Raw genomic sequence first — 16,618 nt, 5'->3', positions numbered from 1 at the left:
GGTGCAGGAGGAGAAAGAGAGTACCAGGGGGTTACGGGGTGCATCGGGGTGAGAGTGTCAGGGAGATGTGGGCTCTGGGATGTGGGGGGAATGGGGATGCCGGAGGTGCGTCCCAGAGGGAATGGGAGTGCAGGAGAAAGTGGGGTTTAGGGGGTTGTGGGGTGCATTAGAGGTCAGGGTGGGAAATGGGGGGTGCCGAGGGGATATGGGGTGCATTGGGGGTGTAGGAGTGAGCTGGAGCGTTATAGGGGTGCACAAGGTGTGTGGGTGCGCTGGGGAGGGCTGTGCCAGGTGGTAGGGTGTGCATTGGGGGGGTGCCGGGGAGATGTGGGGTCCAGGGGAGTGGGGGTGCCAGAGGGATGTGGGTGTGTGAGGGATGGGGAAGCAGGGGGATAAATGAGGCTCAGGGACTGTGGGTGCTTTGTGGGTCAGGCTGCAGGGTGGGAAATGAGGGTGCTGAGAGGATACAGGGTGCATTGGTGGTGTACAGATGCACTGGAGGGATATAGGGCTGCAGGGGGTATGGGGGCCACTGCCATGGGGGGTGCAGAGGACGGTGTGGGAGCCGTGCTGGGAACGGGGACTTCTGCAGGGCTATGGCACCCCAAAACTGCTGCTGTCCCCTGCAGGGGTGCGGGGACCCTCTTTGTGCCGCTGTCCTGCCCAACCCCCGTGTCCAGGGACACTGCCGAGTTTGGGGGTGCAGATATCCCCCCACTTCCGTTCCAGGGTCGCTCCGGGCCCCAGCAGTGCCACCCTGGGACTCCCAAACCCCCTTCCAGGGCCACGAGGACCTTTGTGCCATTTTGGTGTGAGAAAGGGGCGTTTCGAACAAAGGAGGGAGCGGAGCCGGCGGTTGGTGCAGCAGTTCCTTCCCGGCCGATACAAAGGCAAAACAAACCGAAAGCGTGTCCGTGTCCGTGTCCGTGCCCATCCCGTGTCCGTGCCCATGTCCATGTCCTCATCCATGCCCACACTCCTCCCACGGCTGCTGTGGCTGCGGGCAATGCCCCGGGGGCGGCCACCGAGCCCCGACCGTGCTGGGTCCCCGTGGGCACCCCAGCCCCCGCCGGCTCGGTCCCATCTCGGCTCAGGGTCCTCCCCGGTCCCCCGCTTGCCGCTGGCATCGGGGCGATGGCTTTTCAGCTGGAAGAGCGGTGGCGGTGGCAGTGTGTCCTAGGTGCCACCTCCTGTCGTCTCTCTGTGCTGCCGGTGTCGCCGTGGTGGCTCAGACGTGGCCCTGGTCCCCCGGGATGTCCCATCCCAGACGGATGGGTCGCTCCTCGGCGTTGGCATCACCCCCGCAGCCCCACGGGGCGCAGTGGGGTCCCCAGGGCTACAGGGGATGCTCGCCAGGAGAGCCCGGCTGCCGGGGCAGGATCCGGCCGGGGCGAAGCCGCGTGGAGAGGCTCAGTGGGGGCTGTCACTTGTCACCGACCCCCCGGGTACCCCGAAACCTGCCGTAGCACGAGACTGAAGCAAGCGAGCATGCGAGGGCGGCGGGCGGGCGGAGAGGGACATCCTATTCACCGGGAGAAAGTGCCCCGAAGGCAAGGCCGGGAGCTGGAGGGGACACGCAGCACGGGGGTGGGGTGGGGGGTGTGAGCTCGGTGACGCGCTCCGGGGGCGTGAGGGGACCCATCCAGCCTCCGCCGCCACCCAAAAAAAGCATCCTCCTCTCGCCCATCCCTGGGAGCATCCTTTGGTCCCCAGGAGCATCCTTGTCGGCGGGGCCGTGTGCCCACTCGGCACCGGGGCGGGGGGAGCAGGATGCGGCCGGGGGGGTCACACAGCGTCGCCTTCCCACTTTGGGCTTCCATGATGTCCATTCGTCTGTCCGGAAGGGATTGGCAGGACACCGGGAGGAGCACGGGCGATGGCGGCGGCGTGGGGGGAATTTACACGGTACCCGGGGGAGCTCCGACCAGGGGCGACGCCTTCCCCCATCTCCCCCCGGAGCCCCGAGTCCTTCGGGGGCGTCGATGCGGGGGATGTCCGGGCTCGACTGGAATCGGGGGCGTCTCTGGAATCCCCCAGCAGCCGGAGGGAGATGGGGTGGGCGATGGTGGCCGGGGTGGGCGCGGGAGCGGGCGGCCGGGTCCGGCGCTACTCGATCACCATGCAGCACGGCAGGTGCTGGGAGAAGTACTTGAAGAGCTCCGGGGTGGCCCCGGGGCAGTTGGTGAGTTCCAGCTCCTCCAGCTCCTGCAGCTGCACCAGCCCCGACAGCCCCGTGGTGGTCAGCAAGGGGCAGCCTGCAAGGACACAGGGTACACTCTCAACCAACGCTCCCAAAAAAATACTGTCCCAAAAAAATAGCATCTTAAAGGCACCGGATCCCAAAACACCAAAATCCCCCCAAACAGGACCAAAGGATCAGGACCTCAAAATCCCAGTACCTCAAAACTCACCACACCCAAAAGACAGAATGCAAAAAACCCCAGTGTGCTTAAAAAAAAAGTACTCCCAAACCCCCAACTCTCAAAAGAAATCACCCAAAATGTCAGCATCCAAAAAATCCAGCGCTCAAAAAGGCACACAAAAACCAGTACCTTAAAGCACCAGCATCCCAAAATACCAAGACTATCCAAACTAGGACCAAAACCCCCCCCAGCAGAACGCAGGAAACCAGCAAGCTAAAGAATAGTGCTCCAAAACACCAACACCCCAAAAAACAACACCCAAAACACCACAGCACTCCAAGGTCAGCCTAAAAACCCAGCATATCAAAGCACCCATATTCTCCCCCCAAAAAAGCACCCCAAAAAAGAGTGCCCTGCAGAACAGCTCCTCAAAAACCCACACCCCAGAAAACCTGAATCCCCAAAAGAGAGCTCCCAAAAACCACAGCACCCCAAGAATCCAGCTGTGGATCTTTCCCCACAACTGGGCTGGGTGCAGGTGCCTGCTGGCTTGGGGGGGATGCTGGCTGTCCCCAGGCTGTCCCCAGGGCTCTCTCTGTCCCCATGCCCTGTCCCTCCCCAGCCCCTGGGATCTCTGGTCCCTGGTAGAAGGGTGAGGGTCTCACCGGCCAGTGAGAGGAGGCGCAGGCTGCCCATGCCCAGGAGGTGCTTCAGGCCAAAATCCTGCACCTGGAAAAGATGGGATGGGGATGAGGGGTGACACTGGGGACAACCACAGCACCAGGGCTCAGCATTGCCGAGCTGGGGTAGGGAACTGGGTGCCGGGGCTGGGAACCTGAAGCAGGGTGCAGGATGCTGGGGCAGTGAGCTGGCTCTGGGTGCCGGGGCAGGGAACTGGGATGGGACAGGGTGCAGGGAGCTGGGTGCTGGGAAGGGGAGCCTGAGCAGGATGTGGGATGTTGCAGCAGGATGCTGGGGCAGGATTCTGGGTGCAGGGCCAGGGTACTGGGTCTGGGTTGTGCAACAGGGAGCAGGGAGCCAGGGCAGGGAGCCTGGTGCTGCAGCAGGGCACTGGCTCTGGGGATACTGGTGCTGGGGCAAGGATGCAGGGTCAGGGTGCTAGGGCTGAGTCCTGCTAAGCTCACAGGAGCTCTCTGCTTCCTGGCACTGAGTCTTGGGGTCTTCAGCCAGCCCCAGGAGCCCACCCTGAGCTCATGGCCCAACCCCAGGGAGGTGCCACCATGCCCTCTCTGCCGTGCTGAGCCAGGACGGGCACAGCCGTGTTCCACACCTACCTGGCAGCACCAGCGCAGGTAGAGGCTCCGCAGGGATGACATGGTGGACAGGTAGCTGAGGCCGGTGTCGGTGATCCGCACGCACCTGCCAGGACATGGGGTGTCAGGGCCAGCTGGTCACCCATGGGTGTCCCCAAACCATGGCCCCCATGCTGCACCCTTTGCTTCCAGCGTGGCTCAGCATGGCATGGCTTGGCATGGCATGGTTTGGCATGGGGTGACATGGCACAGCACAGCTCGGCACAGCCTGGCATGGCATGCACGGCATGGCATGGCTCAGCGCGGTATGGCATCACTCGGCATGGCTCGGCACAGCTTAGCATGGCATGGCACGGCTCAACACGGCATGGCATGGCTTGGCATGGCACAGCACGGCTCAACACGACCCTTTACCTGTCAAGCACCAGCTCCTCCAGCTTGTGCAGGTCGCAGGCGATGTACTCCAGGGCCATGTCGGTGATGCGGGGGCACCAGGACAGGTCGAGGCTGCGCAGCTTCCGCAGGTTCTCGGCCACCAGCTCCACACCGTCATCGGTCACCTTGGAGCAGCCCGAGAGGCTGAGGACGCTCAGGTTGGGCAGGCTGTGGACCATGTTGACCACGCCGTGGTTGGTGATCTCCCAGCAGGAGTTGAGGCGCAGGGTGTGGGTGGTGTAGCCCTGCTTGGCGGTGAAGTAGGCGAGCGCCGTGTCCGTCACGTGGTAGGCTTGCAGGTTGAGCTCGGTGAGGTTGGGCAGGAGCTGCGAGATGGCGGCGATGGCATCGTCGGCCACGTTGATGCAGTCACTGACGCTCAGCGCCGTGATGCGGGCGTTGAGGCTGGACCACAGCCCGGCCTCTGTGAAGTCGTTGCAGCCCGACAGCTCCAGCCGCACCACGCCCTGCATCTGCTCCAGCATCACCTGCCGAGGCGCAGGGGGGTCAGGCCATGCTGGGCACTGCCACCCACCCTTGTGCATCCCCACTCCCTCTGAGCCCTCTGTGGCTCTTCCCACTGCTCCCAGTCTTGCCTGGGTCCAGTCTTCTCCCTGGGATCTGCCTGGCATGTACTCAATGCCTGCATTAGGACATGCCAGCATCAGTGGGAAACAGGAGGGGACAGGCAGGGACCCCTGGGTACAGCCCCAGCACTGTCCCAGGTGCTGCTGGCAGGGTTGGCATGGATGCCCGCTCTCAGCACAGGAGCTGTGAGGTGAGGTGTGCCCACGGAGCAGCTGCTGCAGCGTTTGGCCATGGTGCAGGGCAAGGATCTCGGTGGGGACCTTGCCTAGCCCCCTGAGTTGCCCCATCTCTGTCTGACCCTCAGCCCCTTGCTTGGGCGACTCCTTTGTTGGGGAGCAACCAGCCAAGCAGGAATGTCCCATTTCCAGAGCCCTGCTTGTCACCCACTGCCACATCACAGCCCAGCAGCACGGCCACCTCACCTGGCTCTGCCTTCCACAGGCAGCAGAGGTGGAGCCGCAACAGCCTCGTGACCCTGCACAGGCTGCACCCATCCCATTGCCCAGACCACAGGCAGCACCCGTGGGATGGCTGTGCCACCTGCCTGCTCCTTCCCTGCCACCAGAGAAAGCTCTGCCCACGTGGCTGACCACAAGGCCACCAGGACATCTCAGCCACTCCGGTCACCTCAGCAGCGTCACCTACCTCCAACCCCGCATCTGTGATGGTCGACCTCTTAAGGCTCATGGACTTGACCCCCTTCTTGGAGAGGGGGTAGTTGTCAATGAACTCACAAATGTCCAGGTCAGAGACGCCCACGAGGCAGAAGCCGTCGAAGCCGCGGACGGCGAAGCCCTGCAGGCTGACGAACTCCTTCTCTCCACCGGGCAGGATGTTGTACAGCTCTTTGGTGTGCAGGACGGGCGTCAAGCCCACCCAGAACTTGGGCTGGTAGAGCACCCGCCGCCATGCCTTGCACACCTGTGCCAGCACGCACTTCTCGCACGCTGAAAAGTACCAGAACAGGCGGTTGAGGATCTTCTCGTCCACTGCCAGCTGCCTTTCCGAGGGCGAGCCTGGCAGCCGCTCCGGAGAGGGCTGCTCCGAGCCTTCGCTCGTGTTCAGTCCCACCAAGGAAGCGCCAGGAGGGGAGGAGACGCTGGCCAGAGTGGCCAAGGAGAGCGGGGAGGCCAGGCTGGGGATGGGCAGGTCACTGCGGTGGGCTAAGGCCGGGCTGAGGATGGCAGGCACGGAGGAAGGCTGGCACAGGCGGTTTTTCACGGCAGGGGTGCCTTTGGTGATGCTGGCGGAGCCGAGGCCGTTGGGTTGCGTGGGGATCTTCACCAGTCCATTGCGGGGCAAACATGGGGGCTTGGTGTCGCCGTTTCTCGGGTTCGACATCTTCCACGGGTCTCTCTGTAACACAGGGGTGTGGGATGAGGGGCTGGGGGGCTGCTGGGGATGGTGGCCACGGATGGGGGAGGTGGTGGCACCAGTGAGGGGGAAGATGCTGGGGATCCCTCGGGCCCAGGCGGTGCAGGGCTGCTGGGCACAGCCATGGAGGGGACATGTCCGGCACACAGGGCAGGGTCCTCCCAGAAGCTGCATGGCCCTGGCATCCCCCTGTGATGAGGGACGGATAGGGATTTGTCCCTGGACATTCACATCCCTCTCTGAGCCTAGAATCCAGCATGGCTAACAGGAGATGAAGAAGGATCCTCAGACTGCTTTGGATCGGAAGGGACTTCAAAACCCATCTCATTCCACACCCATGCCATGGGCAGGGACACCTATCCCAGGCTGCTCCAAGATCCATCCAGCCTGGCCTTGGACACTTCCAGGGATCCAGGGACAGCCACAGCTTCTCTGGGCACCCTGTGCCAGGGCACAATTGTTCCCACCCTGCCAGGGAACAATTCCTTCCTTCCCAATATCCCATCCATCCCTGCCCTCTGGCAGTGGAAGCCATTCCCTGTGTCCTGTCCCTCCATCCCTTGTCCCAAGTCCCTCTGCAGCTCTCCTGGAGCCCCTTTAGGCACTGAAAGGGGCTCTGAGGTCTCCCTGGAGCCTTCTCCTCTCCAGGTGAGCACCCCCAGCTCTCCCAGCCTGGCTCCAGAGTAGAGGGGCTCCAGCCCTTGGTGCATTTTTATGGAGAGGAGGGGGAAGAGGCAGAGGAGCAGAGCTGCCTGTGTCCATCATGCCAGCCAAGCACTCAGCAGCCGGTCTGTGCCAGCCGAAGCGCCGCTGATCCTCGCGGAGCCTCGAAGCAGGCGGGCAGCACCCGGCAATCCGGGCCAATAAATATTGCAGTGGCAGCAAGGCCGGCTTCCCACCGGCCCCGCCACACCCGCCATCCATTATTCAACGCATTTCCCTCTATAAATATGGAGGTGAATTATTGATGGGGGCTCAGCCCCCTCCCCCTGCCCAGCCAGGGCCTGGCACAGGGCCCTGCCTGACTGCTGCCTGCCCTGCCCGCACCCTGTGTGCCAGTGCCACACCAAACCCTGCCAAAAAGCTGATCCTGGCAAGCCCTGGGGGACAAGGAGCTGGAGCATGGGAATGCAGCTTCCAGTGCTTGGAGCTGGGGACAGGGACCTGGCCCTGAACCCCCAAGGGGTGGTTGGCACATGCATCCATCAGTGACAGAAACTGAGGACTGCCTTGCCTGCCAGCTCCTCCCAGACCCAGGATAAAAGCAAGGGAATTATTACAGCTGCTTGATTTGGGATGGGGAAAGTCAAGCCCTGGTGGAGGGGCACCGAGGGAAGAGCATCCTCTCATGGCCAAGCTCTGTGGTCCCTGAGGGTGCTCCATGCAGCCTGGGATCCCCTGCTGCCCCCATGCATCCCTCTCCCCTCACATCATCGCTGGCCTCATCCCTGGAGCAGCCAGGGAGGGAGCAGCCACCCAAAAAAAGATCTCAGAAGCTCAGTCAGGTGCCGGTGGCACATCTGGAAAGCCCACGGGATGGCGAGGCACATGGCATGTCCTGAGGACAGCGTTCCCAGCACAGCGGGGCCGTGGGACGGGGCTGGTGGGAGCTGCCGCAGCATCTGCCGTGCTGCGAGCGGAGGTGCCAGCAGACAGCCCGGCTCGGTGGCAGCGTCCCGGCGAGATCCAGCCTCGGGGGACGAGCCCAGCCCTGTGCAGACAGTCTGGCGCCGCTCCCGGCTTGGATGCAGCCGCTGCTGCCTCCGCTCACGCTGCCCGACAGCGGAGCTGGGCCGCCGATGCTTGGACATGTGTTGAACTCGCTTGAAAGCAGCAGAAGGGGAGGGGAGAGAAGAGAGAAACTCGAAACCAGCGGCTCGCTGCTTGGCAGCAATTAGGGAAGTAAACAGAACGTGCAGCGGGGTGTCTCCCACAGCCACGGATCCAAACAGGCACCAGCGGCACCAGCCAGAGCTGCTGGGCACGCTGGATGATCCCGGGGAGAGGGGAGGCGGTGGCAGAGGGGCAGCCCCGGGGCTCGGGAGCCCAAGGGACAGTCACAGGAGGACACGGATGCTGACAAGCCGCCGGACTCACGTGCAGCCAGCAGGAGGTTTTGGCACCGTGTCCAACCAGCTCAGAGCTGGGCTGGGCCCCGAGGCCGGGCTCAGGGAGGCTCAGTGGGTTCAGCAGATTTCCCACTCCTGCCTTGGAAAGCTGAGCCAGGTCCCCCCTGCCCGGGGCGCTCAGGCTGCCTGTCCAGAGTACAGAAATCCCGAACTTTGAGTGAGCTCGGAAGTCACTTCAGATAGAAACACAGAGATTCGAGCCTCTGGGCACAGGAGGATCCGGGCAGCGGTGGGGGAAACCCCAGGCTGGCATTTCTCTCTGGGGAAATGAACAGGCAAGAATTTGGGTGTTCCTACCACCCCCAGGCGTGGAACTGTGCTTGGGAAAAGACCCCAGTGTGGAGGAGGTGGGCTGGGAAGGGCAGTGGGTGCAATATCCGTCCCTGGGGCGGTGCTGGCAGCTGTCCTGTCCTGTGGCACAGGAAAGCCCCAGCCTGCAGCCAGGCAGCACCACAGTTCCTGCAGTCCAGGATTGAGTCCGCATTGCTCTGATGTCCAAAGTGCAGCTCCCACAGCCCCTGGAGGTCACAGCTGCTGAGTTCAGGGACACCCAGAGCACTCCCAGGCCCTCCCATCCCAGAGACAGGGATGGACAGACAAACACAAAGCTGTCTTGGAGGTGTCAGCACAGACCCTCCCCGATGTTCCAGCAGCTCCATGAACACCTCCATAGGCTCTTTGGCCACTCCAAAGCAGCAGGAGAGCAGAGATTTGTCCTTTCCCCTTCTCCCTGTCATGTCACTGTTTGTAGATTGCATGACTGGGCCAAGCACATTGTCGTCATCAGGATTGTTCAGCACTCAGAACAACCATCCTCGCTCGGGGGTCCCACAGAAAGGGCCCAGATTTGCAGCCCCCCTCTGCCACAGCCCCCTTTGCTCTCTCATGGGGAAGTGCCAGCTGCCAGCCCAGTGGGACAAAACCTGACAAAAGCAAAGGTCAAAGTCCTTCAGTCTCCCAAATGCACTCCAGGTGCACATTTCATAGGCTACGTCACTGCCAGAGAAGTCACTCTGTTCAGGAGGGGTTTGTCACCCACGGCAAGCGATGATGCAGTGCTGGGGGGCGGATTTGACGCAGGGAGAGAGAAGAAAGCTGGGGTCTAAGAGCCTGTCACCAAAACACTGCACAGACCATGAGGATGCCAGGGCGAACAGGATGGAAACTGCCAGGAACACAGAGCTTGTCCAGCCTGTTGGAGAGTTTACTATCTCCACGTGGTAGTGAAGAGGGATGACGGCCTTAAGAGACGGGCAGAGCCATCAGTCACCCTGTTGGTGGTGGGACTGGCTGGGAGATCCCTGGCTCCTGGATCAAACAGGATCCGGGGTGAGCTCTGGGACAGCCAGGCTTGCAGCTACCGAGGGCTCCGTGCCAGCCAGACCGAAGGCCACGGAACACCCCGAACGTGGGATCTGCAGGGAGCCCGGCCCTGCTGGGGTCAACACCGGGGACAGAGGCTCCGGTCAGTACCACAGCCAGAGGGTCCGGTCAGTACCGTGGACAGAGGCTCCGGTCAGTACCACAGCCAGAGGCTCCGGTCAGTACCGTGGACAGAGGCTCCGGTCAGTACCACAGACAGAGGCTCCGGTCAGTACCGTGGACAGAGGCTCCGGTCAGTACCGTGGACAGAGGCTCCGGTCAGTACCGTGGACAGAGGCTCCGGTCAGTACCGTGGACAGAGGCTCCGGTCAGTACCGTGGACAGAGGCTCCGGTCAGCACCGGGGACAGAGGCTCCGGTCAGCACCGGGGACAGAGGCTCCCCTCAAGGACACCACTCTCGGGTCCCTGCGAGCATCCAGCGCTGTCGCGCCGGGCCCTGTGAGGACCCTCCTGCCCAGGTCCTACAGGACCTTTCCTAAGGGAACCAGCATCACCCCGCTAGGGCCCTGCGAATATCCAACATTGCTCCAACAGATCCTTCTAAGACATCCTACTATAACCCAGCAGGCTCCTGTGCAGCTCTGCTACTGCCCCACCAGATCCCAGAGAGAATCTCTGATTGCCCCACACACTCCCCGGGGACCCTGCTGTCACCCCAGCGGGTCCCTGCAGCCCCCGCTGCTGCCCCCCAGCCTCGTTATTGCCCTGCCAGGACCCAGAGCCGCTGCAGAACCATTCACAGCAGCCATCGCCGACACCGACACGCACACGGGGACGTGCAAAGGCCCGGCCGGGCCCGCAGAGCCCCGCGGAGGGTGGGCACGGGGGGATGCCCCCGGTACCGGGCTCGCTCCCGCTCGCACCCGCAGCCACAGCGTGCACGCGCGCCCGGGGTTGCATCAGCTGAATTCATTAGCCCGTCTATTTTTACTAATGCAGCAAATCAAGTTGCTCTACAGGCGGAGAAAACACACCCGACACGGAGTGCCGTGGCGGAGCGCGCAGCCGAGGCTTTTGTCCAGCGCTCCTGAGGGGATGAGCTTCCCTCGGCTCCCGAGGCTGTGCGCGATGGCCCCGGGCAGCAGCGAGGCTCCTGCCGGGGGGGCCGAACCTGCAGGCCGGAGCACATGGCAGCGATAAAGACATCCCGCTGCACAGCTCCGTGCTGTGAGGCTGCCTCCTGCTCTGATCCCGCTGGATCACAACACGGCCCGTGCTGTGAGCAGCGGCTGTGCCACCGCCGACCCCAGGGGCTGGGTCTCTGCGGAGGGCTCGGATCACCCCAGCAATGCAAAGGAGCCGCTAAAGACCCCTGAGGAGGCAGTGGCTCCCCCGGAGATGGAGGGGCAGTGGTTGTGTTTGGGTAGGGAGATGCTGTACCTGCACGTGAGTGTGCACAGGTGGATTTGTGCTCACACGGCTGAGCTGGGAGAAAGGCTCAGAGCATGGCTCCAAACTCAGTGCTACCTTTTCCTTTCTGCACAATCCAGGAATTCAGGGTAGGGAAGGGCCCTGCCTCTCCTCCTGGTCCTGGAGACCTGCTGTTTGTGTGATGGGAGCTGAGAAACTCCCTCCTGGGGCTGCCCTGAGAGCTCCTGGGGAGACCTAAGGGCTGGGAGCAGCTTTCCTGCTTCCTTGATGGCTCCCAACGACGCCAAGGAGCTCATCCCACCTTGCAGCGGACAAAGAGGCTTAGCAGGGGCTGGGGAAATGGCTGGTTTGAGTCCCATTGCTGGGGGCTGCTGCTATCACTGCCGGGGGTCTGGTGAATCCATCGCTGGGTCTTGCAGCTCATGGCCAAGCAGAGGAGCTGCCATGGTAGGAACCCCCAGCACTGCAATCTCTCAGGCCCCTCAGCCTTCCTAAAGGTCAGGCTCAGGCTTTGCAGGGTCAGCCCCATGCCCAGGGAGCTGGGAAAAGCTGGCTGAGGTGCCAGCACCAAGTTCTGCTCAGGTCCCCACCACTTTGGGCTTTGCTGAGAGAGCAGCTCCAGTCCGGGGGCACTGGGACCTGCAGCTCCTGTCCCCCAGCCCCCAGCATGGGGGAGTTACAGGGGGAAGGCAGAGCTCCAGCCCCAAGCCTGGCCAAGCAAAACTTCCTCACAACAGGGTTCCCTCTGACCACCAAGCCCCTCCTGCAACAGCTTTCAGTTTCTCTGCTAAACCCTCAGCAAATTCTGAGCTCTCTCCTTCTTCCAGGCAGCCCCTTGTCTGCTTGGGAGGAATCCCCCAGCCAAGAGGAGCACAGGAGGGACAGATTCAGGGCAGAGCTGGACCCCTGGTCCCCTCCAGCCACCTCTGGAGATCTGGGCTCTCACACCATGGAAGGATGCTTGTGCTTAAGCCAAGCTTCTCCCTGCTCCCCACTGACCGAGGCAAGGAGAAGAGGGAGCAGCTCCTGGATCCTACCCAGCCTGGTCTCCTCTCGCTGCAAGCCCAGCCAGAGCCCAGTGACAGCTCTCGGTGTGTCCCAGCCCCTCCCTCTGCCCCTCCCGAGCTCAGGAAGGGGTGAAATGCAAGATCCCATGAGGAACCAGGAACCAGGAGTGCTGTCTCCAAGCCCAGGATGTGGATGTGCTCCTCAGGTGCTGCTGGGACTTGTGTCTGCCCAAACCCTTCATCCCTCCAGACACAGCGACAGCCACACAAGCTCTGGTGCCTCTTTTCCCCTGGGCTTGTGGGTCCTGCTGGGAGCTGGGGTTGGGGTCAGGCAGGGGCTCTTGGCACAAGGCTGGTGGGACACCAGGGCAGGCAGTGCCCAGCCATGGCACTCCTTGGTGAGCAGGTTTGTGGGTGCTAAATGTCAGCACGAGCTCCAAAAGCCCTCATGGAAGCAAAAGCACCATCCTCATCCTGCTCCCCAGCACAACGCCCTGGCCTGCTGCTTCCCCTGTCCAAGAGCTGGGCATGGATCATCCCTCCAGCAAGGAGAAACCCTGGAGAAACATCTGCTGAACTATTCCCTCCCCAACCACTCTTCTCCTGAGCCCTGAGCTCCTCCCGCGAGCCACCAGCCCTGGAGCACCCAGCACACGTGGCTGGTCCCCGTGGCAGGTGGGCAGAGGTTGGGAGGGGGTGGGATGCTGCCAAAGGAGCTCTGCTCGCCCGCGCACCCAATCCTGCTCCCTCCCACACCATCAGCACCCACTCACCTCCCCAGTTCCCTTCCCACTCTCTGGGTGCTGCTCGCTCTGCACGGGCACTGCTGGGGAGCAAGAGGAGATTGGAGATGGGGAAGCAGCTACAGGCAGGACGATGTGGCTTTGCCATGGAGCTGCCAGAGCCTGAGCTGGGCACAGCTGAAATCTGCAGAGCAGAGGGGCAGGATCCAACCTCCAAACTCAAAGTGCTCCCACTCCTGTTGTCCTCCTGTCTGTCCCCATGGGATGGCAAACACAGCTGTGACCCCACTGCAGGGGACAAGGGAACCCTTTCCCCACTCTCCCCTGGCCCAAGCCAGGGTCAGTCCTCCCCCGGGAGGAGGATTTGGGGAGTCATGAGGGTTCCACTGCCAGAGCTGCTTGTCCTGCTGCTCCCCAGCGCCGTGGAGCCGCTGGCACGGGGAGGGGAGCAGGCGAGGGAATCGATGTGGGGGAAGCCAGCTCGGGGAAAAATAGATATCTAGCTCATTAAAAATGGATGCTTGAGCGAGTCCTCCCCACTCCAAAGCCACCTCCCTCCCTCTTCCTGGTAGCCGGAGTGAAATCAGCACCCAGCTTCCAGAGGAGGGGAGATGCCAGCACGGCATGGTGCTCGCTGTGTGCCTGCTGCTCCCAGCCTGCTGAGCCCCTCAGGGTGCTGTGCAGGGGCTCCGAGACCCCCCGGACCCTGGGCAGAGGGTGGGCTTAGGGAGGGTCTGCCAGGAGCATCCCTGGTGCGGGGATGTGTGAATCCCAGTGCTCCGGCCTTCCCTGCCCCGCCACTGCCACGTCCCACCAGCACCAGCAGATGCCCAAGAGGCAGAGCCACCTCAGCCCAGTGCCCCATGGCACCCCTGGACCCCCACATGGCCAAGTTCTTGGGGGTCTCTAGCTGGTTGCTGCCAGAACCCCGTGCCTCAGTTTCCCCCAGCCGTGCTCAGCCCCAGCCATTCCATGGGGTCGAGTCTGCCTGGTCCCCAACCCCACACACTGATCCCCCTGCCCATCCCCTGCTCCACCAAAACAAACTCCTTGTTCCCATCCTGGACGATGGGAGATCCACGGCCCCATGCTGGGCTCTGCAGGACCCCGCTGTGGGGCTCAGCCCCCTCAGCCCCATCCCAGCCAGGGCCTTCCCTTTCCTCCATCCCCTGGGCTCTGGGAATGGGGGAGGCTGCCCCTGTCCCCCCATCCTTTGGCTGGTGTCACCCTGCACCCACAGAAAGCCACACCGAGGTTTTGGGGGGGGTTTGGATGTTTGAGTGCAACCTCGGGGATGCCAATGGTGCCACCAGGGAGGACAAGAGGAATTTTAGAGGCTGGCAGCAGAGGTGGAAGGGGACAAACATCAACCCCACACTGGGGCGACCCTGTCCTTACAGCGATGTCCCCTTACACCCCCAGGCCAGAGCAGCCCTGAGGGATCTACCTGATCCCCTCTTTTCCCTGCCTTTCCCAGCCGGTGGTGCCCGGCTATGCTGGGGGGGGACACAACACATCACCTCATCCCCCCCACATCTCCCCCCTCCCCAAACCAAGGGGGCGGAGGGGGCAGGATCACTGGGGCGGGGGAGGGTCACACCGACCACCGTCCTCTGCTGAGCTACCGGGAGGCGGGGGCGGAGGGGGGGCCACCGGACCGGGAGCCCCGGGGCCGGCCCGGCTCTGCCGCCGTTATATAACGCGGCTCCATGATGCGGGATGCGGCTGGGGGTGGTTGCGGTGCCGGTGACGGGATCGGGATCAGGATCGGTACCGGTGGAAGAGGCACCGGCACCGACCCCGGCATCGGCACCGACCCCGGCACCGGCTTTGTGTCGTGAAGGGTTTTCCCGAGCGGCTCTTACCTCCAGCCCTGTCTCCCGAAGCTCATGCCATGCCTTGTGCCCGTCTTCTTTCGGTTGCAGCAAAAAATCCCACCGGGAAGAAAACGGCGAATAATCCCCCCAAAAATCCCCGTTGGCAAAGGGGCCGGATCCCGCCCGGCCCCCGCCCCAACCCCGCCAAACAACAGGAAAAATAAGCGGGGAGTGGAGGGGGGGAATGGGGCCGGATCCGGATCCGGGGGGATGGAGAAGGGGGGCCCTGCTGCCAGCCAGCCCAGGGAGCTGGGAGCACACGCACACGCGCGTTTGCACACACGCACACGCGTGTCACCAGCCGAGCTGTTAAAGGGACACGGACACCGGCAGCGAGAATGGAGCGCCTCGGGAAAGCACCGGCATCGGCACCGGGAGAGGCGAGGTGAGGGTGCGGGACACGGGGAATGACGCGGGGGGGAACGGGCAGGGCTGGGCTGGCAGCTGGGTGTGCAGGGAGAGAGGGGTGGTGGGTGGGGGAATGCAGGGGTGGAAGGATGGGGGATGGAGGGGGGATGGAAGGATGGAGGGGGGGATGGAGAGATGGAAGGATGGAAGGAGGGATGGAAAAACGGAGGAAAGAACGGGGAGATGCAGGGAGGGCTGGAGGGATGAATGGATGAATGGAGAGGTGGAGGGATGGAGAGAATAATGGAGAGATGAGGATGGAGGGGTCGGGGAGGATGGAGGAGTGAAGAAATGGAGGGAAGAATGGTGAGAGGAAGGGATGGAGAGGTGGAGGAAGAAATGGAAGGATGAAAAGATGGATGGAGGGATTGAGGGAGGGATGGAGGGATGGGTTGGATGGAGAAATGGAGGGAGGGAGGGTTGGAAGGCTGAACGGAGGGATGGATGGACAGACAGATGCTTGCTCTGCCTCTCTCCCCAGCAGGTCACGGCAGGCTGGAGATCCTGGTGCAGATCCTGGTGCAGATCCTGCTGCAGACCTCGCTTACCCTGGCAGCCACCTCAGGCTCTGCTGGCAGCCCCTGGGGCACAGCGGTGACCCCCGACCCCGGGGTGCAGCAGGGACCAGGACCAGTGCCCACAGGCTGGGGGGAATCACCTGCCCAAGCCACATCTGGCACTGTCACCTGCTGAGGGTTGTCCCATTGCTGTCCCCCATTTCCCAGCACCCCCAGCTCAGCACCCACCCAGCACCCCCAGTTTGGACCCCACTTCACCACTGCTCCCCAGACTGGAGGGAACTGCTCAGCAGCCACATTTAACCCCTTCCCCTCTGCCTTCCCCATGTGAGCAGCAGGTCCAGCTCGGCTGCTGCTGGCCCTGGGGAGGCTGAGAGAGCTGCCTGGATCCGGCGCCTGACTCCTGCTTCCATTATTTATAAGGCAGGTTGGGTTTCACACCGGCAGCTGGGAGGGGGTTTGGGAAGGAGACTGCACACACAACTCACACTCACACTCACACTCACACTCACATCCGCATCACACCCTGCCCAGTGGGACAAATGCAGGAGAAGGTGCTGGAGGGGACAGTGACTGCAGGGATGTGTGGATCCGTGGCCTCATCCATGGCCTGAGGAAGTGCAGCTCCTTCTCCCCACAGCCCCTCGTCAGTGCCCTGTCCCCAGTGACGCCTGGGCCCCAGGGAGCTGTTCTGGCAGAACTGACCAGGAGGCAGCCTGGGAGCAGAGATCATGGTCCAGCCCTTCCTTGGGGGTGGAGGCAGAGCAGGCCAAGTGCCATTGGGGGTGGCAGGTACTGGGAGGCAGTGGGACCCTGGATGGTCCTTGGTGTCCCCTTGGTCTCAGCACAGGCCCATTGTCACTAACCTCTGCCACCTCCAGGACTCAGAGGGGACAATTTGTTGTGGCCCCACATCCTGGAGACATCTTCATGCCAAGAAGGCTGAAAACTCCCTCAACAGGAGGAGTCCCTGGGCAAGAGGAGACTCCATGTGTGTGTGTGTCCCTGGGGAAGGGGACACAGGCTGTCCCTGGGTGCCTGGTGTGGGCTGCTGGTCACCCCACTTCACCCTGCAGCCACAGGTCACCATCACAAGCCTCCCGAGCCCCCCTGCTCCATGGGGCTGTCCCATGAGCACCAGGAGGGT

General features: G+C 62.8%; 1 protein-coding gene across 1 annotated transcript; it reads right to left on the bottom strand.

The window, feature by feature from the left end:
* Positions 1–855: 855 nt before the first annotated feature.
* FBXL16 (F-box and leucine rich repeat protein 16) lies at positions 856–14,839 on the bottom strand. Its single transcript, XM_015642537.1, has 6 exons — positions 14,534–14,839; positions 5,306–6,016; positions 4,052–4,560; positions 3,659–3,743; positions 3,029–3,092; positions 856–2,255 (listed from the first exon to the last, which is right to left on the bottom strand). Exons 2-6 carry the CDS (start codon positions 5,999–6,001, stop codon positions 2,107–2,109), a joined length of 1,503 nt encoding a protein of 500 aa, XP_015498023.1. The 5' UTR covers positions 6,002–6,016; positions 14,534–14,839; the 3' UTR covers positions 856–2,106.
* Between the last annotated feature and the right edge of the window lie 1,779 nt (positions 14,840–16,618).

This window comes from Parus major, chromosome 14 (genome assembly GCF_001522545.3).
Source record: "Parus major isolate Abel chromosome 14, Parus_major1.1, whole genome shotgun sequence".
Classification (NCBI taxonomy): domain Eukaryota; kingdom Metazoa; phylum Chordata; class Aves; order Passeriformes; family Paridae; genus Parus; species Parus major.
This window is presented reverse-complemented; position numbering and strand designations above follow the sequence as displayed.

Coding starts and splice junctions, on each gene's coding strand:
- FBXL16 (XM_015642537.1), bottom strand. CDS start 6,001: ATGTCGAACCCGAGAAACGGCGACACCAAGCCCCCATGTTTGCCCCGC. Junction 3,744..4,051: donor GAGGAGCTGGTGCTTGACAG/GTAAAGGGTCGT, acceptor ATGTCCTGGCAG/GTGCGTGCGGATCACCGACA. Junction 3,093..3,658: donor ACCTGCGCTGGTGCTGCCAG/GTAGGTGTGGAA, acceptor CATCTTTTCCAG/GTGCAGGATTTTGGCCTGAA.